This window comes from Pongo pygmaeus, chromosome 7 (assembly GCF_028885625.2).
Source record: "Pongo pygmaeus isolate AG05252 chromosome 7, NHGRI_mPonPyg2-v2.0_pri, whole genome shotgun sequence".
Lineage (NCBI taxonomy): Eukaryota > Metazoa > Chordata > Mammalia > Primates > Hominidae > Pongo > Pongo pygmaeus.
The window spans coordinates 7472615-7494418 of NC_072380.2; the positions used below are offsets into that span (position 1 = coordinate 7472615).

The 21804-nt window shown below is 50.7% G+C and overlaps 3 protein-coding genes across 3 annotated transcripts; 2 read left to right on the forward strand and 1 right to left on the reverse strand.

The window, feature by feature from the left end:
- Positions 1-2086: 2086 nt before the first annotated feature.
- Positions 2087-5851, reverse strand: LOC129042940 (ubiquitin carboxyl-terminal hydrolase 17-like protein 6). The gene is made up of 3 exons (XM_063669435.1): positions 4606-5851; positions 4236-4407; positions 2087-2222 (listed from the first exon to the last, which is right to left on the reverse strand). Exons 1-3 carry the CDS (start codon positions 5849-5851, stop codon positions 2087-2089), a joined length of 1554 nt encoding a protein of 517 aa, XP_063525505.1.
- A 2965-nt stretch (positions 5852-8816) lies between these two features.
- Positions 8817-12405, forward strand: LOC129042941 (protein FAM90A3-like). Its single transcript, XM_063668502.1, has 4 exons — positions 8817-9078; positions 9544-9743; positions 10202-10310; positions 10890-12405. The coding sequence occupies exons 1-4, from the start codon at positions 8950-8952 to the stop codon at positions 11850-11852; spliced, it is 1401 nt and encodes a 466-aa protein (XP_063524572.1). The 5' UTR covers positions 8817-8949; the 3' UTR covers positions 11853-12405.
- A 4053-nt stretch (positions 12406-16458) lies between these two features.
- Positions 16459-19942, forward strand: LOC129042567 (protein FAM90A3). Its single transcript, XM_054498767.2, has 4 exons — positions 16459-16608; positions 17074-17273; positions 17732-17840; positions 18420-19942. Exons 1-4 carry the CDS (start codon positions 16480-16482, stop codon positions 19380-19382), a joined length of 1401 nt encoding a protein of 466 aa, XP_054354742.2. The 5' UTR covers positions 16459-16479; the 3' UTR covers positions 19383-19942.
- Positions 19943-21804: the final 1862 nt, after the last annotated feature.

Sequence of the window (21804 nt, forward strand, 5' to 3'; positions counted from 1 at the left end):
CAACATTACTTATTAATTAAAAATCCATGATTTCCATGGACGAAGTCACCTAAACTTCCATCAGGAGGCCAGACACCAAATGCCCAAACTCAGAAGTAATCATTTTATGATTAAAAATTATTTGACAACATAAAAAAGGTTGGATGATATTGGGGAGAAAAGATGACCAGTAAATACCAAAATTGAACTAAATGGAAATTCTGTGAGGCTGCACCGTTACTGAGTGTGCTGTCACTAACAGGCCCTTGAGCTCAGGACGTCATTCTCTCCCTAGAAATTGTATAAATTTGTTTGTAGATTGTTTCCATTTAGCTGATATCCTCATCAGCATTATTAGGTGAGGTATAGACCCTGTTTCCCTTGGATGCTCTTAAAAATAAATCTAATTACAAGATGTATTTTTCAGAACCTTCCTCTGTAGTAAGAAATCATTTAGATAAGAAAAACAGGATGATTCCTTTAATTCTGCTAACGTCTTAGAGGCGCCCACGGCAGACCTTAGTGTCTTTATTCAGAGGTCTGTCTGCTTTGTGGATTTTGGTCTTTTCTGAGGAGAACAACAGATACCTTGCTGAAGATCAGATGTAGTTTGTTTGTTTGTTTTTCAGATGGAGTCATGCTCTGTTGCCCAGGCTGGAGTGAGGTGGCGCAATCTGGCTCACTGCAACCTCCACCTCCCGGGTTCAAGCGATTCTCCTGTCTCAGCCTCTCGAGTAGCTGGGATTACAGGTGTGCACCACCATGCCCAGCTAATTTTTGTATTTTGGTTAGAGACGGGGTTCCACCATGTTGGCCAGGCTGCTCTCAAACTCCTGACCTCAAGTGATCTGCCCATCTCAGCCTCACTAAATGTTGGGATTACCAGCGTGAGTCATGGTGCCCGGCCAGATGTAGTTTTAAAATTGGGTTACTTGGCCAGGCACAGTGGCTCATGCCTATAATCCCAGCACTTTGGGAGGCTGAGACAGGCGGATCAGGAGGTCAGGAGTTTGAGACCAGCCTGGCCAACATAGTGAAACCCCATCTCAACTAAAAATACAAAAAATTAGCTGGGCGTGGTGGCGGGCACCTGTAATCCCAGCTACTCGGGAGGCTGAGGCAGGAGAATAGCTTGAACTCGGGAGGTGGAGGTTGCAGTGAGCGAAGATCATGACATTGCACTCCAGCCTGGTGACAGTGTGAGAATCTGTTTCAAAAAAAAAAAAAAAAAAAAATTGGGTTCCTTCTCTACATTCTCTCTGGTTGTAGGGATCAGGTTGAGATATTCAAGAAACAACTTACACTGAGGGTTCTGGAGTATGCATATTTTATGGTCAAGAAAGAGGCCCCTCATTGTGAGTTTCTGTGTGTCAATTCTAGCTGAAAACCCAGTAGAAGAATAAAAATATGAAGAACTTGCCAAATATTCTACCTTTATAATTGCTTTGACTATAAACAAAATGTGTTTTAACCAATAAATTCATAAGGTTATAGCTTAAAATCTCAGGATATATCCTGCAACACAGAATAATGACTTATTTTTGAAGAAATATGTAAGCAATATATTTTCATTTGGGGTCCAAACTGTTGTTCACAAGTGTACCTCTTCCCCTTGCCTTTGTAATTAAAACGATTTTTTAAATCTGCAGTGCTATGATGAAAAGAAAGATGTGGTTCTGAATGCTTTATCGTCAACAACTGAACGTTGAATTAATGTCCCTCTCTTTCATTGTCTATTTTTCAGTGACTTTAGCACTGTAGGAAAGATGAGCCCCTCACAATGTGGAAATGCAAGGATGCAGAGCGCGGGTTTCCCTGCAAGGGCCCCTTTCCCACGGGCTGCACTGAAACTGTGTGGCCCTGCCCTGGCCCGACTCCTTCCTCTGCAGGGTCCCCGTATTCTGTAGATTTTCCTCACAATTCTTCTTGTTTCTCCTCACAATCAATCCTCAATGAGGTCACAGGGAGGACATGTTACAGCCTGCTTCTATTGTCTATCAGAAAGCCCTCCCCAAGCCCAAATTTATACATTTGTAAAATAATGCTAAAATATCCCAACAGAAAATACAGAATAAAACACTTGGCAACAGTCCTGAAAATGAAGTCTTTATTGCTGTTTCAGAAGAATATCCGGGATACTCTGCAGCGAATCTCCCTTCTCAGCAGTTAGGGCTGCGGACAGGAAGTTTTCCTCCTGATGGACATCGCCTGAGTTGCTCCAAAGCCAGGGCGGCGCCTCCTCCCTGACCAGAGGAAAGGAAACTCACGTACTTGCTGGAGACCCAGCCCCGTCTCCGCAGGCAGAACGCGCATGCGCTCCGCAGGGCGCCCTCTGCCGGCCGTGGGGTTGCAGCGCAGGAGGCTTGGCTTTTACTGCTTAGCGATGGACCTAAGTCTCTGAATGGCTGAAATTCTGGTTTAGATTATTCAGTACCTTTCTTTTGGAGGATCAAATGAAAATAGAACATGGTATCATTTGCTTTGATGGAAGATAATTGAAATAAAGAAGCAACGTCCAAGGACCATATACAAAAAGCGATTGATTCCCTGTATGTGGACGGAAGAGGAGCTTGAATAAGAGAAGGGTTCTGTGATACTTTAATGCTGGAAACCTGCTGCTATGCATTTTTCAAATCCCATACAATTTTACTGCATAAATAGTACATCTTAACTTGGCTCAGGACTACAGCTTATGTCATATACGATTTGGGGGAAAATTACATATTTAATTAAATAGGTTAAAATGTGAACAATAATGTGAGCCCTGCTTGGACCAGATTGCCTGCCAAGCAGATTGCCATCCTCATCCTCACACAGTACTTGACATAAACCCTGGCTTCAGTGTAGAATCATTTGTGGAGAATTTTTAGGATGCACCACTTTCACCCATGAATTAGCCCATTTAATTGGCCTCAGTAACGTTCTTGCTTTCAGGATTTTGCAGTTTGCTAAAAGTTCAATGTCATCCCAATTTATTTCCTGGAACCATTTCTCCTTGAAGTTTACATTCAGTACTGAGATTTGCTGAAAGCCAATGTATTTCCAAGTTCTAGAGTCAAACCAGAGGATGCCTTCTTGGTCAGAAATTACTGCTCATAACTGATTTTGAGGTCGGCTCAATTGATAACCTGTCTGCAAGTCATGCGCATCACACTGTAGTTTTCAAACACGTCACACAGAGACCCTGTTCGTATGCACATTTGGGTGCTTGAACAGGGTTGCACCCAAGATTCTGTGGTTCTACGGAGCCCTGAGTTGTGCCCTGGACAACTTTCCTCAGGGGTTGGTCAACTTTGATCACTGCACCTAACGAGAAAGGGACCATGAAATCTAATCAGCAAAAAAAGAAAAGGAAGGAGCCGTTTCCCACAATCATTTCCACTGGAACACCACGTCGGATAAATAAGTCGGATTGCAGGACAGGGATTTTGCTTCAGAGATGCACCTTGCGCAGCTGGACGAATGACCCGGAATCTCCCCAAACGCCATTTGTAAACACACCAAATGAGATTTATTTCAGGGCTTTCTGATTTTATTTTAGTTGAATACACACATTCCTGTGTTTGATTTCCTTTATTATCAATACGACTTACTTCCAAATGACTTACATGCCAGTGGGAAAATTTTCTCCAATTCATTGGAATTGGACACCGTGAAACAGGCAAGTCGGTCTGTCTGTTTCCAGCGTTATGTGGGTTCCCCCAAGGGCACAAGCCCTAGGGCGCCTGAGGTCCATTAAAAAACCAATGTAAAAACGGCGAGCCAGGGTAAGAAAGAAGAGTACGCTTCCTATCTTCCAAATGCATTCCGGTTTCCACGATTCAAGGTGGCGAGAATGATCCACAGATGTCCCACATTAGCAAAATTTCACCTTCTCATGCCGACCAACAACTGACTAATGAAACACACCCCAAGAGAAAATAGTAAACCCAGTCCCCTGCAATAAACTCACACGCATACCTACACGTCAATATGTCATATTCAGAAATGCACACTGACTGTCATCTACCATGAACACAAACACACAGACAGTCCCTACAGAGGTCCAGGAGACTCATGACTCGAAAACTTGATGTTTCCCATGTGTGGGCTCATCCTGAGACGCAGCCATCACTATCCAGTTGTCCCTTTGTACAGACAGAAACTTGGGCTCCTCATTACTTTATGTAGGCTTGACGGTGTTCGCGTTTGTGTCGGTGTGTGCGTGTTTGCACGCGCTTGTGGGTGTATTTGTGTGTGTGTGTGTGCACCCCTACATGTGGGTCGGCACTTCCACTGAGATCACTGGCACACAAGCAGAGCCCTCTTGCTGTGTTTGTTCTTCCCTTTGGATCTCCAGGTCCTCCCTTGCAGAGAAGCGAGTGTGCCAGTGTTCATGGACTCCTGATCCATTGGGTTCCTTGAAGAGAGGTTTAGCAGGGAGCTTTGCTGTTCAGGATGATGGTTTTTCATCCCACAGTTGGATTTTGATTGATGAATCACAACGACGTTGGGAGGCAGGGTAGCTTAGACTTTTCTGATGTTGAACTCAGGCATCGTTTTGTTTTGCTCTTGGAGGAATTTCCAGTGGTCTAAGGTGCTTCCCTGAGTGGCCGTTTCCACCAAGTGCTCATCCAACTCGGGTACCTGGAGGCCAGGGGTCTCTCTTGAGCTCTCCTTGCGTTGCTCGCCTGTCTGTGTCTTCAGCGCCAAGGGCTCTTGGTTCCCTGCCTCTTGACACACTCTCACGGTGTCTTTCCAATTCACTCTGCTGGATGTAAAAGAGGATATAGGCCTGTTGACTCAGGACAGAAGTGATACCAGAGGCAGTGACCTCGGCATCATCCATTTTATACCACTGGCCTTCTTGAGCTTTGACATAAGAGAAGTAATGTCCGTTGTGACAACTCCACCCGGCGGGGACCAGCACAGCATAGAGGACATAGACAAGAGGTCCTGTGTTCTGCTGAGACATGTATGGCTGCATGTCAACGCACTCAGGATATTGCACATTCTTGGCAAGTTTGTTGCCTGTGACATGGGAGAATCTCTTCAATACAAGGATGAGGACCTTGGCAGAAGTGTGTAAAGTTAACGTCTTGGAGGCAGGCGCCTTCTGGAGACAAAGACCACAATGATAGGCATTCTCTCCATTGAGTTCTTCGGGCTTCACCAACTGTTCCAAAGCTTGCTTCACACTCTGAGCTGCCTGGATATCCAGGGCGATGTCCAGGTAAGGGTCAAAGGTGTCTGAAATGCCCTGGCAGTGGAGACACTTGATTTGAGATCTCCAGTACCCTCCAAATATTTGGTGCATGAGGGTGGTGTCCTTAGAGTGATGATCTACCTGCTTGTGCCCGGGAAGGCATGCCTTTTTCATGGCATCCACAGTGAACATCAGAAATTCATGGGCGTCTTCCTGCTTGCCTCTATGGAAGCCAGCAGCCAATGCCCGTGAGGGCTGGATGACATGGCCAGGATGGTGGAGGGCCCGTGTGATGTGAGCTTTCATAGTACACAGCATGCAGCACTTGTGATGATGACAAGTTTGAGAGTGCTCCCGGGACAGCATGTAGTTCGCAAGGGGTAGTGTGTATGTCAGGCCCTGCAGGGAAGCATTCACATAGCAGGTATTTCCCATATTCTGGAGCCCAGCCCCCACCGCAGCTGGTCTCCTGCTACTCAGAGGAAGCTTCTCCCTGGGAGCAAGCTGTCTTGCCACAGGAGCCAAATCATCACAGAGGTCGACACGGGTCTCAGATGACAGTGGTGACTTCTCAGGGAGAGATGTCCGCTGGATTTCAGCAAAAGCTGCATCTGGCCGAGAAAATGTGAGTTTTGAAAAGTGGTTGAACTGCCACTCACCTCCCAAGTAGAGTGAGTCGTCCTCCATGTCGCCTGGAACAAGGATCACAAGGTTTTTCTTCTGGGACCGCAGGTTGCAGAAAGACGCTATCCCTTCTGAGAGAGTCTTCAAATAACGAGCTGTCTGGCCGCATCAGCCCTTATATAACTCACCCCGACCAACCGCGAGCACACCACCCACCCATCAGGTGCGTGATAAACCAATCAAATATCAGCACTGAATTAAGGAAGGAGTCACACGGTGTGTCCCCTAGCATTCCTCAGAATTCAACAGACACAGCCCACATCATGATTTCTAGAACACCTGAATCAATTATGGATATGGTTATCCATGAACTTTGTGTTTTCCTTATGCTGCTTTCAATTGCCTTGAGGAACATGTTTCATTTGACTCTGAGTCCAAACAACTCATTTGTCCCTACATCTGTACATTGTCCTTCACTTAGGGGAATCTCTAATTTCTAATGCGTTTGTTTTATTTTTATGATCAATATTATAGTAATTAACATTGTCATTATCTTCATTGTTGATATTCAGTTATTTTTATTAGTGGAGTTTATATGAATTATTATTTTGTGGCTGCTCACACCAAGATGAAGATAATTTATTAGTTCAGGAAGAATCTGCATTCTGAAGGCAAATAGAAGTTCCAACTACAGACGGGCAGACAGATGCCCTCTCAATTCCTGATGGACCTCCTAATGCCTCCTGGACCTAAAGGGCCTCCTGCAATGTTCCAAGACGCCACCAAGGCAGGGATCTGTTCATGCATTCCTGAAACCCATGATGAAGTGAGGCTCTGGAAAAATGCATGACTTTCCACATAATCCCAAAAAACCTTACAGGTGAACTGGATGCCACAGAAAGGTGAGTGGTCTTTGATACAATAAAATCACCAAAATTATTTCGAAGTCAAATAGGAAGCTCAGGAATCATTTTTGCTGCCATTAAGTGGAAGAACAGGAGCCTGTGAATGGCATCCTTGTCCTACCTGAGACCCCACAGATATTTCTATGTGGCTTCAGACACCAGAAATCTCTGTGATTTTCAGAAAGGCAGGGACAGCTCATGCCAGCCCGTCCCTCTGCAGAATGTGTCCCAGCAGATCAGCGGCATGGAACCATCATGGACAGCACAAAGGCTCAAGGGCAGATTCCCAGGACTGCCTGTGACTCTAGATAAGTTCTCAGTCCCTGTGGGTGCCCAGGAAAGGTCAGTGATGACCTGGAAAGAAGGGACAGGCTGAAACCACACCTAAGCAATCTGCAGGATTCCAACTTCAGCAGGAAGCCAAGGACAAGCTTGCACCAAACCTGTGCCCCCTGAAAGCCCCTGGATGCAATGCCACTCGGCAGAAAGTTCAACAGAGAAGTTGCGGGGAATTTTGCAATCCAGGCGGCATTTTACAGGGCCTCTGGACACATGATCAGAAATTTAACATTAATGTATCTAACTGTGATATTTTTCATGAAGTAATTTTTTAAAATGTGGTAATAAAGACAAAATATAATTTGACCATATGTATTATATATCAAAGTATGCTTCACAGGCATCAAGTACACTGACCTAGAGATACAATCTTGGAAAAGCTCCATCTTCAGAATATATTCTTTTCCAGACTGAAACTCTACCACCAAAAACAATAACATCACAGGCATTCATCTCTGACAAGCTGATGGAAAATAAATACATTCATTCTACCACCGTCAATTGCACTGAACTGGGAAACATAGATAAGGAAAGTCAACACTGCTTTGCCTTTCAGTGCCTGGCTCGTTTTACAACTCCTCTTGTGATTACAGATATTATGCTTGAAAAGTCTCCGAGACACATGTGAGGCTCTATTTCCTGCTGGACATCATCTTAGAGTGGGCTGTGCAGGTAGAGCATTCCAGGTCATGTAATTGGATTAAGTTAATTGTAATTAATGTAAATGTAACTGATTAGGTTGGGGTACGTTCCACGTCAGGTGACCAGAGGCAGTATAAAAGGCAGCCTGGAAAGCAGAGGTCCCTCTCCGCCCCTTCCTCCGTCTTCCTGGATGCTGCATCGCTTCCAGCGGGGCTGCTCCAGCAGCTGCCCATCTCAGCGCCAGCCGGGGAAAGAAAGTAGACCGGTAATTTCAGGTTCGTTTCACTGAACAGTTGTTTGTTTCCCGCAATCCCTGAGGGGTGGGGGGAAAAGAGACAAAGGAGACTGAAAGAAACCGATCACACTGGGGCTTGCTGATGGGGTAGGATGTGCTTGCTCTCGTTTCCAGTAATTCTTGGAAGAGAAAACGAGAAAACATTTCCGTCTCCATGGGTGGGATAAGACCAAGATGGGAATGCGAAAAGAAATGAACTGCAGCACGCTGAATGGGTGGGTAAATGGAAAAAGGACTTTGGAAAAAAAAGGGTGGTTTGCCCTTCAGCCGTGTAAGAAATCGATACGATATGGCACGTGTTCACTGTTTGTTTAGATGAATTCGTGTGGCATGTGTAAAATACCAGAACAATAAATAAAGAGGGGCTGGAGCGAAAGCCAGAAAGCTAGAACAGGAAAGACCATCACCTGCTATTGTGGTAGAGAGGAAGATAACTTCTCTCTATGAATTTGTGTTTGGAAGTCGCCTAATGAAATGGCAAGAGTAGCGATTCAAGTTGTGACGGGAAGCGTCCCTTATCCCTGATTTCAAACAGACCTGCCAAAGGGTGACATAGGCCATGCCCTGTGGCTTCGATCGTTCTGTCCGTCAGGGAGCTAGAATCATCGGGTCTTCTACCGGAGTGAATCGTGATAGACCTAAGTCCAGTCTCCAGAATCAGTTGTTTGTTTGGGGTTGAAAGCTCCACTCCCCATACCTAGGCCACGGGCCCTGTGGCAGGCGAGGTTTACTCTTGGACTAGGTAATCATGGCAGAGGAACACACAATATCTGAGGATGCACACAGCACATTGCTTTCCACAGATCTGACCGACTGGTGGTGAGGTCTGCTCATCACCGCACCGGAAGGAGTTAGCTGGGGGCTTCCTGTGGGTGTGTGAATATCCAATGTGCTTAACCATCGACATGTGTGTGTTTGTGTGTGTTTCAGGTGACCCAACAATCAACCCCTGAAAAAGGCGGTCATAAAACCCCCAGGGGATGAAGACGATGGCACGTCGTGACCCCAAAACCGGGGCAAACAGACTCGTGCGAGCCCAGACCCTCCAGAAGCAGCGGAGGGCCCCAGTTGGGCCAAGGGCTCCCCCGCCCGATGAAGAAGACCCCAGGGTAAGTCTAGCCCTGGATCTCTTGGGTATCGGGGTGGGGGTGGGAGCGGGGGGAGGGGGTGTAACAGGGTCCTCAGATACTGGGTTGGATTCCAAAGAGTTCTGTCACCACCACCCAGGCTGCTTTTCCCGTCCAAGGTGGGCGTGGCTTGGGACCTCCTCCCCCGCCCCACAGGTCCCTTGAGAGACTCTTGGGAGCAACCTCCCTTTCTACTTAGAATCCTGTGTAGCCACGTTTGGCCGTGTTGTTGACATCGGGTTCACCATCGTGCCCCTTAGAACCTTGAGTCCTTCCTTTTAGAGTTCCTCCGTCACATGGGCTTTGGGAGAGAACATCGTATCCGAACTCTCCCAGCACTTAACGGCCCCCATGCCGGTGTCCCCTCTTTAGAATCCTTATTCAGCTCTGAATTCACAGTCCGTGGCTTCAGCTCACTCACTGACATCACTTCCTTTCCACCCACAGCTCAAGTGCAAAAACTGCGGGGCCTTTGGCCACACGGCCAGAAGTACCAGGTGCCCCATGAAGTGCTGGAACGCAGCCCTGGTTCCACAGACCTTTGGGAAAAAGGAAGGGAAGGAAAACCTGAAGCCGTGGAAGCCCCGGATTGAAGCGAAGCCGGGGCCCTTGAACAAGGATAAGGGAGAGAAGGAAGAGAGACCAAGGTGAGCAGAGGGAGGGGTTTTCACCACTCTCAGCGTAGTGCCTTCTAAGGACATGGTGTCTCTGCACCTGCACAGCGTGTGCCTTTCCGTCTCTGGGCCAGGGAAGGAACGCTGCAGAGAAATAGACCGGAGCTCCGTTTCCTCCGGGGTTCCACACCCAGGAGCTCCTTTGGCTCTGGGAGATTCAGGGACGGGGAGAGGCGGGGGCGCTTCGTGCAGTTTCCCCACGACGGCGAGAAAAGCAATGGGATCCAAATCACAGTCCTTAGTTGGGAAACCTAGAGGGCCACCTGGAGGATGGAAAGGTTGGCACGTGAGGGAAGGGGCAGAGGCGGAAATGGCACCAGATGTCCATTTGTGTATCACAAAACACGGAATGGGACTGGGCCCCGGACAGGGTTCTCCCTGTCTCCTGGGGAAAACCAGGGGCCACGGCCTGACCTTTTTCTCTTCTGCAGGCAACAAGACCCGCAGAGGAAGGCTCTCCTCCACATATTTTCCGGCAAACCTCCAGAGAAGCCGCTGCCAAATCGAAAAGGATCCACGGAATCTTCGGATTATCTGAGGGTGAGTGTCACCCTGGGCCCCTGGTCTTTTTCTCCTCTAGGTCACCCTGGTTGATTTCCTTTCAGCTTCCCATCTGCGGGAGGGAATCGGGGAACCCCTCTTTCTTGCCTTCTCGGGGTCGGGGACTCCACGATCCTTCCGGGTCAATTTGATTCCAGGCGAAGGCATCTGAAGATGCCGTATTTCCTGCTGCTTTCTTTCTGTCCAATTATGGCAAGCCTGCCAACAACATGTTCCCAGCGGCATGAGGAAATTAGTCCCTCGGAGGCCCCAAACACGGAGAAGGCTAAACTCAGGAACATGCATGTTTTCAGAGAAGACGTCCTGAGTACCCTTGAGCCACCAACCTGCCTTCAGAAGGGCATTAGTCCGTTCCACTTCATGGAAGGCTGAGTGGAGGTTCATGTGTCTTGTCCTGATCAGCACTCAGGTGGAGGGTCTGTCCCTACTTCCAAGGACCGCCTGTCGATACTGTCCTAAGAATTTCATGGCGTGTGCACCTTGTCTTTGGATGTGGTTGATTTTCATGTCGGCTCCACGCTGAGGAACTTCTAACCTGTGTTGTTTCCTTTCTTTCAGGTTGCAAGCGGGCCAATGCCGGTCCACGCAACCAGTAAGAGGCCGCGCGTGGACCCTGTCCTCACCGATCGCTCAGCTACCCAAATGTCTGACAGGGGCTCCGCCTTGGCTTCACTGTCTCCCCTCAGAAAAGCCAGTCGGAGCTCCTCCTCAAGTCTTGGAGCAAAGGAAAGACAGACAGGGGCTGCGGCCGACATCCCTCAGCCTGCAGTGAGGCACCAGGGCCCCGAGCCTCTCCTCGTGGTGAAGCCGACACACAGCAGCCCTGAGGGTGGCTGCCGAGAAGTTCCCCAGGCCGCCTCCAAAACCCACGGCCTGCTCCAGGCCATCAGCCCCCAGGCACAAGACCAGCTTCCTGCGGTGACCTCACAGCCCTGCCCACCAGCCCCCACACAGGGCTTGGGCCTCGGCTCCAATCTCAGCTTCAGGCCAGGAGCCAAGAGACCTGCGCAGGCTCCGATTCAGGCTTGCCCGAACTTCCCCAAGAAACCGAGACTGGGTCGCTTCCAGATCCCCGAAAACGCCACCCAGGGAGTTGAGCTGGGGGCCCCGGAGAATCTGCAACCTCCGCCAGCCGCAACGGAACTTGGACCAAGTAGGTCGCCCCAGATGGGCAGGAGGACACCCGCCCAGGTGCCCAGCGTCGACCGGCAGCCACCGCACAGCAGACCTTGCCTGCCTACCGCCCAGGCCTGCAGCATGTCCCATCACCCAGCGGCCAGCTATGATCCGGCCCAGCCTCTCAGAGTGCTCTTCCGGAGACTGGAAAACGGATGCTGGAGCTCCAGCCTCCTGACAGCCCCCTCATTTCACTCTCCTGAGAAGCCGGGAGCCTTCCTCGCTCAGAGCCCTCGTGTCTCAGAGAAGTCCGAGGGTCCCTGTGTTCGTGTCCCACCGAGCGTCCTCTATGAGGACCTTCGGGTTTCCTCCTCCTCAGAGGACAGCGATTCTGACCTGGAGTGAGACTGCAGGTGGCAGGGGCTCCTTGGCCTCCAGCTCCCGTGACTTGGAGGGGACTGTGGGACTGAGGAGCGGTAGAGCACGGAGCAGACTCTGTGCGGTGACTCCGAAGCTCCCCGGCTGCGGCGCCTCTGTGGATGTGGGAGCCCAGGCCAGGCAGGGAGCAGATGCGGGGACTCTGCCTCCTTGAATTCTGGTGAGGGACATTGTAGTTCGCATGGGTATCCGGAAACGCGCCAGGAAAAGCTTCCGTGCCAGTGATTCGTTGCCTCAGAAACTGCCTGACGCGCAGGAGTCAGACTTCCGCTGGGACGTCAATAGGAAACTGGGGAACTACTGTGTATTTGCTCTCTAGATGACTGAATAAGGGAAAAGTTAGGGAACCCTGAGAGGTGCAGCCCTCCCGCTGTGCCCCGCCCTGAGAGCAGTGTTTCGGACGCTGTGAAGCGTGCTGTGCAAAGCGCTCTCGGGGTCTTTCCTCAGCCTCGAAAACTGGGCTCTGGAATGCCTTTGTAAATATGTGTGTTTCATTGGTTTTGAAGTGAATAAAATTCTCAAAAAGATGACATATTGTCTTTTGACTCTCATTCCGTGTTTGTGTTTAACTGATTTTCCAAGCGAAGGGGTGGCCTGCCCCTCCACACCTGTGGGTGTTTCTAGTCGGGTGGGATGAGAGACGGAGAAAAGAAGTAAGACACAGAGACACAGTATAGGGAAACAACAGTGGGTCCAGGGGACGGGCACTCAGCACACCGAGAACCTGCAGCGGCACCGGCCTCTGAGTTCCCTCAGTTTTTATTGATTACGATTCTCATTATTTCAGCAAAAAGGAAGGTAGTAGGAGAGCAGGGTGACAATAAGGAGAAGGTCAACAAAAAACATGTGAGCAAAGGAATCTATATCATAATTAGGTCCAAGGGAAGGTACTCTGCCTGAACGTGCACGTAGGCCAGATTTATGTTTCTCTCCACCCAAACATCTCAGCGGAGTAAAGAATAGCAAGGCAGCATTACTGCAAACATGTCTTGCCTCCCGCCACAGGGCAGCTTTTCTCCTATCTCAGAGTTGAACAAAGGTACAATCGGGTTTTACACCGAGACATTCGGTTCCCACGGGCAAGCAGGAGACAGTGGCCTTCCTCCATCTCAACTGCAGGAGGCTTTCCTCTTTTACTAATCCACCTCAGCACAGACCCTTAACGGGTGTCAGGCTGGGGGACAGTCAGGTCTTTCTCATCCCACGAGGCCATATTTCAGACTATCACATGGGGAGAAACCTTGGACAATACCCTGCTTTCAAGGGCAGAGGTCCCTGCGGCTTTCCACGGCATTGTGCCCCTGGTTTATTGAGACTAGAGAGTGGCAATGACTTTTACCAAGTATACTGCTTGTGAACATTTGGTTAACAAGGCACGTCCTGCACAGCCCTAGATCCCTTAAACCTTCATTTCATACAACACAGGTTTTTGTGAGCTCCAAGCTGGGGCAAAGCGGCTGGGGCAAAGTGACTGGGGCAAAGCTACAAATTAACAACATCTCAGCAAAGCAATTGTTTAAAGTACAGGTCTTTTTCAAAATGGAGTCTCTTGTGTCTTCCCTTTCTACATAGACACAGTGAGAGTCTGATCTCTCTTTCTTTTCCCTACATCCAAGGGCTTGAAAATTTCTTGACTTGTTAGCAACCCAAATCGTTATGTCTCCGAAACAGAGTTGACTGAGGGCACCGCAGGGCTGGGCAGGACCTTTGACTTCTTATCCATCCACAGGAGCAAGAAAACCTCAGCCCCACTCTACCGACACGCACCTAGTAAAATTCCGCCAACTGAATCTCACGCACGCTAACACGTGGGGAGGGTTGCTTGCACCACGAGTCCCCATTTGGCTCAACCGCCGATGCCAAATGTGTGGCCCCAGTTACGACGGCCCCCGTGAAGTGGCTTCCGGATGTGCGAACGAACCAGGCAGAGTTTCATTGGCCAAATAGACCCCAGCAAAGCTGAAGTTAACTCCCAGATTTGGGATGTCCTTCCGAGGTAAAACATTCATCCCGTCTTCTTTCCGGATATCTGACACCGGGACTTTCCATGGTTCTCCCCCTGATCCTAAGAGTAGCTGAGGTAGAGACTCACTGAAAGATCTAGGCAGGGATATCCCATCATGCACAGGCTATCTCCATTCTCTGACCTGGGAACAACTCTGAGCGGGATTCCACATCTAGGAGGCCTCGGAACGGAGCGGGATTTTCTGAGACACACCAAATGGCTGCTCCCTTTGCACCGCTGATGAGGGTCGTTATCTTGATTATCCAGATCACCTAGAAAGTATCCGTATCCAGAATCCATAAGATCAACTCTCTGCTCCTCTGACAGCAGAAGGAGCATGACCACAATGAACCAAAGAGGGTGGAAGGAAACGATGTGAGACCAGAAAGCTCAGAGAACGGCCACAGGGGGTCGTAAGCAGGGCTTCCAACCTGAATCATGAATAATTAATGAAGCGCAAATCAAAGGGGAATCGAGTCTCAGCAGGTGCAATTTATCCAACGGGAGATCGCCGGAGGGCCAACAAGATTGAGAAACTGGGAGTCGGGTGCAGTGTCAAGGGGGACGCGACTGGTTCCAAAGCTCAAGAAGACCATGGGGTCACTTGGGCTACATGAGAAAACGCCCCAGTGTGCTGCTTCAGCATTCCGACTCCTGCCTGTCCCTTCCCATCCAAGGGACATGGACCCTAACTCCTGCAGGTGCAGATGACCATGGGCAGAATTAAGGGTCGTGGCACAAAAGTTCACCGACACGGGAGTTCCACAGGAGGTCCGGTGGATCTTCGCAAATCCAGAGAAATGGCAATGGGACCCAGGGAATTAGAGCCTCAGAGGCGTCCGGGAGACTTCTCAGGCATAATGCCTGGAGTGGCAAGACCAGCTGAAAAGGGAGCCAGGCACTGAAGGACAAAGCGGTGTTGACTTTCTTCATCTGTGTTCCCCAGTGCAGTCCAATTCACGGTGGTTTCCAAGCGCCTCCTGGAGGAGAAAACACATGAGGGTGTTGTCAGGTTCTCTGCCGACAGACTTACGGTGGGGAAGAAAGAGAAGCTCTGAAGATGGATCATGGCCGTGACTGCATGTCAAGGAGAATCTCCTTGCTGACACTGAGGCCTACGTGGAGATATAGTAAATACGGTCCAATTAAAAGGTGTCTGTTTTACCACATTTTTTAAAACAAAACAAAACAAAAAAACCAAAAAGATGGAAAAGAAGACAGGGGTACAGGCACCAGTGTTACATGTCTGACGGGGAACATCTATTCTTCAAAGCTTGCAGCTGTACACCTAGGTTTTAGAATGTCTGTCAGCAGTGGACATGATCTTAGAGTGGGCTGTGCAGACAGACCTTTCCGGGTCATGCGATTGGATTAAGTTAATGGTAATTAAGGTGCATGTAACTGATTAGGTTAGGGTACGTTCCACGTCAGGTGACCAGAGGCAGTATAAAAGGCAGCCTGGAAAGCAGAGGTCCCTCTCCGCCCCTTCCTCCGTCTTCCTGGATGCTGCATCGCTTCCAGCGGGGCTGCTCCAGCAGCTGCCCATCTCAGCGCCAGCCGGGGAAAGAAAGTAGACCGGTAATTTCAGGTTCGTTTCACTGAACAGTTGTTTGTTTCCCGCAATCCCTGAGGGGTGGGGGGAAAAGAGACAAAGGAGACTGAAAGAAACCGATCACACTGGGGCTTGCTGATGGGGTAGGATGTGCTTGCTCTCGTTTCCAGTAATTCTTGGAAGAGAAAACGAGAAAACATTTCCGTCTCCATGGGTGGGATAAGACCAAGATGGGAATGCGAAAAGAAATGAACTGCAGCACGCTGAATGGGTGGGTAAATGGAAAAAGGACTTTGGAAAAAAAAGGGTGGTTTGCCCTTCAGCCGTGTAAGAAATCGATACGATACGGCACGTGTTCACTGTTTGTTTAGATGAATTCGTGTGGCATGTGTAAAATACCAGAACAATAAATAAAGAGGGGCTGGAGCGAAAGCCAGAAAGCTAGAACAGGAAAGACCATCACCTGCTATTGTGGTAGAGAGGAAGATAACTTCTCCCTATGAATTTGTGTTTGGAAGTCGCCTAATGAAATGGCAAGAGTAGCGATTCAAGTTGTGACGGGAAGCGTCCCTTATCCCTGATTTCAAACAGACCTGCCAAAGGGTGACATAGGCCATGCCCTGTGGCTTCGATCGTTCTGTCCGTCAGGGAGCTAGAATCATCGGGTCTTCTACCGGAGTGAATCGTGATAGACCTAAGTCCGGTCTCCAGAATCAGTTGTTTGTTTGGGGTTGAAAGCTCCACTCCCCATACCTAGGCCACGGGCCCTGTGGCAGGCGAGGTTTACTCTTGGACTAGGTAATCATGGCAGAGGAACACACAATATCTGAGGATGCACACAGCACATTGCTTTCCACAGATCTGACCGACTGGTGGTGAGGTCTGCTCATCACCGCACCGGCAAGGAGTTAGCTGGGGGCTTCCTGTGGGTGTGTGAATATCCAATGTGCTTAACCATCGACATGTGTGTGTTTGTGTGTGTTTCAGGTGACCCAACAATCAACCCCTGAAAAAGGCGGTCATAAAACCCCCAGGGGATGAAGACGATGGCACGTCGTGACCCCAAAACCGGGGCAAACAGACTCGTGCGAGCCCAGACCCTCCAGAAGCAGCGGAGGGCCCCAGTTGGGCCAAGGGCTCCCCCGCCCGATGAAGAAGACCCCAGGGTAAGTCTAGCCCTGGATCTCTTGGGTATCGGGGTGGGGGTGGGAGCGGGGGGAGGGGGTGTCACACGGTCCTCAGATACTGGGTTGGATTCCAAAGAGTTCTGTCACCACCACCCAGGCTGCTTTTCCCGTCCAAGGTGGGCGTGGCTTGGGACCTCCTCCCCCGCCCCACAGGTCCCTTGAGAGACTCTTGGGAGCAACCTCCCTTTCTACTTAGAATCCTGTGTAGCCACGTTTGGCCGTGTTGTTGACATCGGGTTCACCATCGTGCCCCTTAGAACCTTGAGTCCTTCCTTTTAGAGTTCCTCCGTCACATGGGCTTTGGGAGAGAACATCGTATCCGAACTCTCCCAGCACTTAACGGCCCCCATGCCGGTGTCCCCTCTTTAGAATCCTTATTCAGCTCTGAATTCACAGTCCGTGGCTTCAGCTCACTCACTGACATCACTTCCTTTCCACCCACAGCTCAAGTGCAAAAACTGCGGGGCCTTTGGCCACACGGCCAGAAGTACCAGGTGCCCCATGAAGTGCTGGAACGCAGCCCTGGTTCCACAGACCTTTGGGAAAAAGGAAGGGAAGGAAAACCTGAAGCCGTGGAAGCCCCGGATTGAAGCGAAGCCGGGGCCCTTGAACAAGGATAAGGGAGAGAAGGAAGAGAGACCAAGGTGAGCAGAGGGAGGGGTTTTCACCACTCTCAGGGTAGTGCCTCCTAAGGACATGGTGTCTCTGCACCTGCACAGCGTGTGCCTTTCCGTCTCTGGGCCAGGGAAGGAACGCTGCAGAGAAATAGACCGGAGCTCCGTTTCCTCCGGGGTTCCACACCCAGGAGCTCCTTTGGCTCTGGGAGATTCAGGGACGGGGAGAGGCGGGGGCGCTTCGTGCAGTTTCCCCACGACGGCGAGAAAAGCAATGGGATCCAAATCACAGTCCTTAGTTGGGAAACCTAGAGGGCCACCTGGAGGATGGAAAGGTTGGCACGTGAGGGAAGGGGCAGAGGCGGAAATGGCACCAGATGTCCATTTGTGTATCACAAAACACGGAATGGGACTGGGCCCCGGACAGGGTTCTCCCTGTCTCCTGGGGAAAACCAGGGGCCACGGCCTGACCTTTTTCTCTTCTGCAGGCAACAAGACCCGCAGAGGAAGGCTCTCCTCCACATATTTTCCGGCAAACCTCCAGAGAAGCCGCTGCCAAATCGAAAAGGATCCACGGAATCTTCGGATTATCTGAGGGTGAGTGTCACCCTGGGCCCCTGGTCTTTTTCTCCTCTAGGTCACCCTGGTTGATTTCCTTTCAGCTTCCCATCTGCGGGAGGGAATCGGGGAACCCCTCTTTCTTGCCTTCTCGGGGTCGGGGACTCCACGATCCTTCCGGGTCAATTTGATTCCAGGCGAAGGCATCTGAAGATGCCGTATTTCCTGCTGCTTTCTTTCTGTCCAATTATGGCAAGCCTGCCAACAACATGTTCCCAGCGGCATGAGGAAATTAGTCCCTCGGAGGCCCCAAACACGGAGAAGGCTAAACTCAGGAACATGCATGTTTTCAGAGAAGACGTCCTGAGTACCCTTGAGCCACCAACCTGCCTTCAGAAGGGCATTAGTCCGTTCCACTTCATGGAAGGCTGAGTGGAGGTTCATGTGTCTTGTCCTGATCAGCACTCAGGTGGAGGGTCTGTCCCTACTTCCAAGGACCGCCTGTCGATACTGTCCTAAGAATTTCATGGCGTGTGCACCTTGTCTTTGGATGTGGTTGATTTTCATGTCGGCTCCACGCTGAGGAACTTCTAACCTGTGTTGTTTCCTTTCTTTCAGGTTGCAAGCGGGCCAATGCCGGTCCACGCAACCAGTAAGAGGCCGCGCGTGGACCCTGTCCTCACCGATCGCTCAGCTACCCAAATGTCTGACAGGGGCTCCGCCTTGGCTTCACTGTCTCCCCTCAGAAAAGCCAGTCGGAGCTCCTCCTCAAGTCTTGGAGCAAAGGAAAGACAGACAGGGGCTGCGGCCGACATCCCTCAGCCTGCAGTGAGGCACCAGGGCCCCGAGCCTCTCCTCGTGGTGAAGCCGACACACAGCAGCCCTGAGGGTGGCTGCCGAGAAGTTCCCCAGGCCGCCTCCAAAACCCACGGCCTGCTCCAGGCCATCAGCCCCCAGGCACAAGACCAGCTTCCTGCGGTGACCTCACAGCCCTGCCCACCAGCCCCCACACAGGGCTTGGGCCTCGGCTCCAATCTCAGCTTCAGGCCAGGAGCCAAGAGACCTGCGCAGGCTCCGATTCAGGCTTGCCCGAACTTCCCCAAGAAACCGAGACTGGGTCGCTTCCAGATCCCCGAAAACGCCACCCAGGGAGTTGAGCTGGGGGCCCCGGAGAATCTGCAACCTCCGCCAGCCGCAACGGAACTTGGACCAAGTAGGTCGCCCCAGATGGGCAGGAGGACACCCGCCCAGGTGCCCAGCGTCGACCGGCAGCCACCGCACAGCAGACCTTGCCTGCCTACCGCCCAGGCCTGCACCATGTCCCATCACCCAGCGGCCAGCTATGATCCGGCCCAGCCTCTCAGAGTGCTCTTCCGGAGACTGGAAAACGGATGCTGGAGCTCCAGCCTCCTGACAGCCCCCTCATTTCACTCTCCTGAGAAGCCGGGAGCCTTCCTCGCTCAGAGCCCTCGTGTCTCAGAGAAGTCCGAGGGTCCCTGTGTTCGTGTCCCACCGAGCGTCCTCTATGAGGACCTTCGGGTTTCCTCCTCCTCAGAGGACAGCGATTCTGACCTGGAGTGAGACTGCAGGTGGCAGGGGCTCCTTGGCCTCCAGCTCCCGTGACTTGGAGGGGACTGTGGGACTGAGGAGCGGTAGAGCACGGAGCAGACTCTGTGCGGTGACTCCGAAGCTCCCCGGCTGCGGCGCCTCTGTGGATGTGGGAGCCCAGGCCAGGCAGGGAGCAGATGCGGGGACTCTGCCTCCTTGAATTCTGGTGAGGGACATTGTAGTTCGCATGGGTATCCGGAAACGCGCCAGGAAAAGCTTCCGTGCCAGTGATTCGTTGCCTCAGAAACTGCCTGACGCGCAGGAGTCAGACTTCCGCTGGGACGTCAATAGGAAACTGGGGAACTACTGTGTATTTGCTCTCTAGATGACTGAATAAGGGAAAAGTTAGGGAACCCTGAGAGGTGCAGCCCTCCCGCTGTGCCCCGCCCTGAGAGCAGTGTTTCGGACGCTGTGAAGCGTGCTGTGCAAAGCGCTCTCGGGGTCTTTCCTCAGCCTCGAAAACTGGGCTCTGGAATGCCTTTGTAAATATGTGTGTTTCATTGGTTTTGAAGTGAATAAAATTCTCAAAAAGATGACATATTGTCTTTTGACTCTCATTCCGCGTTTGTGTTTAACTCATTTTCCAAGCGAAGGGGTGGCCTGCCCCTCCACACCTGTGGGTGTTTCTAGTCGGGTGGGATGAGAGACGGAGAAAAGAAGTAAGACACAGAGACACAGTATAGGGAAACAACAGTGGGTCCAGGGGACGGGCACTCAGCACACCGAGAACCTGCAGCGGCACCGGCCTCTGAGTTCCCTCAGTTTTTATTGATTACGATTCTCATTATTTCAGCAAAAAGGAAGGTAGTAGGAGAGCAGGGTGACAATAAGGAGAAGGTCAACAAAAAACATGTGAGCAAAGGAATCTATATCATAATTAGGTCCAAGGGAAGGTACTCTGCCTGGACGTGCACGTAGGCCAGATTTATGTTTCTCTCCACCCAAACATCTCAGCGGAGTAAAGAATAGCAAGGCAGCATTACTGCAAACATGTCTTGCCTCCCGCCACAGGGCAGCTTTTCTCCTATCTCAGAGTTGAACAAAGGTACAATCGGGTTTTACACCGAGACATTCGGTTCCCACGGGCAAGCAGGAGACAGTGGCCTTCCTCCATCTCAACTGCAGGAGGCTTTCCTCTTTTACTAATCCACCTCAGCACAGACCCTTAACGGGTGTCAGGCTGGGGGACAGTCAGGTCTTTCTCATCCCACGAGGCCATATTTCAGACTATCACATGGGGAGAAACCTTGGACAATACCCTGCTTTCAAGGGCAGAGGTCCCTGCGGCTTTCCACGGCATTGTGCCCCTGGTTTATTGAGACTAGAGAGTGGCAATGACTTTTACCAAGTATACTGCTTGTGAACATTTGGTTAACAAGGCACGTCCTGCACAGCCCTAGATCCCTTAAACCTTCATTTCATACAACACAGGTTTTTGTGAGCTCCAAGCTGGGGCAAAGCGGCTGGGGCAAAGTGACTGGGGCAAAGCTACAAATTAACAACATCTCAGCAAAGCAATTGTTTAAAGTACAGGTCTTTTTCAAAATGGAGTCTCTTGTGTCTTCCCTTTCTACATAGACACAGTGAGAGTCTGATCTCTCTTTCTTTTCCCTACATCCAAGGGCTTGAAAATTTCTTGACTTGTTAGCAACCCAAATCGTTATGTCTCCGAAACAGAGTTGACTGAGGGCACCGCAGGGCTGGGCAGGACCTTTGACTTCTTATCCATCCACAGGAGCAAGAAAACCTCAGCCCCACTCTACCGACACGCACCTAGTAAAATTCCGCCAACTGAATCTCACGCACGCTAACACGTGGGGAGGGTTGCTTGCACCACGAGTCCCCATTTGGCTCAACCGCCGATGCCAAATGTGTGGCCCCAGTTACGACGGCCCCCGTGAAGTGGCTTCCGGATGTGCGAACGAACCAGGCAGAGTTTCATTGGCCAAATAGACCAGAGCAAAGCTGAAGTTAACTCCCAGATTTGGGATGTCCTTCCGAGGTAAAACATTCATCCCGTCTTCTTTCCGGATGTCTGACACCGGGCCTTTCCATGGTTCTCCCCCTGATCCTAAGAGTAGCTGAGGTAGAGACTCACTGAAAGATCTAGGCAGGGATATCCCATCATGCACAGGCTATCTCCATTCTCTGACCTGGGAACAACTCTGAGCGGGATTCCACATCTAGGAGGCCTCGGAACGGAGCGGGATTTTCTGAGACACACCAAATGGCTGCTCCCTTTGCACCGCTGATGAGGGTCGTTATCTTGATTATCCAGATCACCTAGAAAGTATCCGTATCCAGAATCCATAAGATCAACTCTCTGCTCCTCTGACAGCAGAAGGAGCATGACCACAATGAACCAAAGAGGGTGGAAGGAAACGATGTGAGACCA

What these genes read in the sequence shown, in the direction of transcription:
- LOC129042940 (XM_063669435.1), bottom strand. Translation starts at nt 5,851, where the DNA reads ATGGAGGACGACTCACTCTACTTGGGAGGTGAGTGGCAGTTCAACCAC. An exon ending in GAGAGACCCCTGGCCTCCAG is followed by an intron (nt 4,408 to 4,605) that starts GTACCCGAGTTG and finishes CATCCTGAACAG; the next exon opens with CAAAGCTCCCTGCTAAACCT. An exon ending in GTGGAAGTGCCGACCCACAT is followed by an intron (nt 2,223 to 4,235) that starts GTAGGGGTGCAC and finishes TCCTCTGGTCAG; the next exon opens with GGAGGAGGCGCCGCCCTGGC.
- LOC129042941 (XM_063668502.1), top strand. Translation starts at nt 8,950, where the DNA reads ATGAAGACGATGGCACGTCGTGACCCCAAAACCGGGGCAAACAGACTC. An exon ending in CCGATGAAGAAGACCCCAGG is followed by an intron (nt 9,079 to 9,543) that starts GTAAGTCTAGCC and finishes TTCCACCCACAG; the next exon opens with CTCAAGTGCAAAAACTGCGG. An exon ending in AATCTTCGGATTATCTGAGG is followed by an intron (nt 10,311 to 10,889) that starts GTGAGTGTCACC and finishes CCTTTCTTTCAG; the next exon opens with GTTGCAAGCGGGCCAATGCC.
- LOC129042567 (XM_054498767.2), top strand. Translation starts at nt 16,480, where the DNA reads ATGAAGACGATGGCACGTCGTGACCCCAAAACCGGGGCAAACAGACTC. An exon ending in GAGAAGGAAGAGAGACCAAG is followed by an intron (nt 17,274 to 17,731) that starts GTGAGCAGAGGG and finishes TCTCTTCTGCAG; the next exon opens with GCAACAAGACCCGCAGAGGA. An exon ending in AATCTTCGGATTATCTGAGG is followed by an intron (nt 17,841 to 18,419) that starts GTGAGTGTCACC and finishes CCTTTCTTTCAG; the next exon opens with GTTGCAAGCGGGCCAATGCC.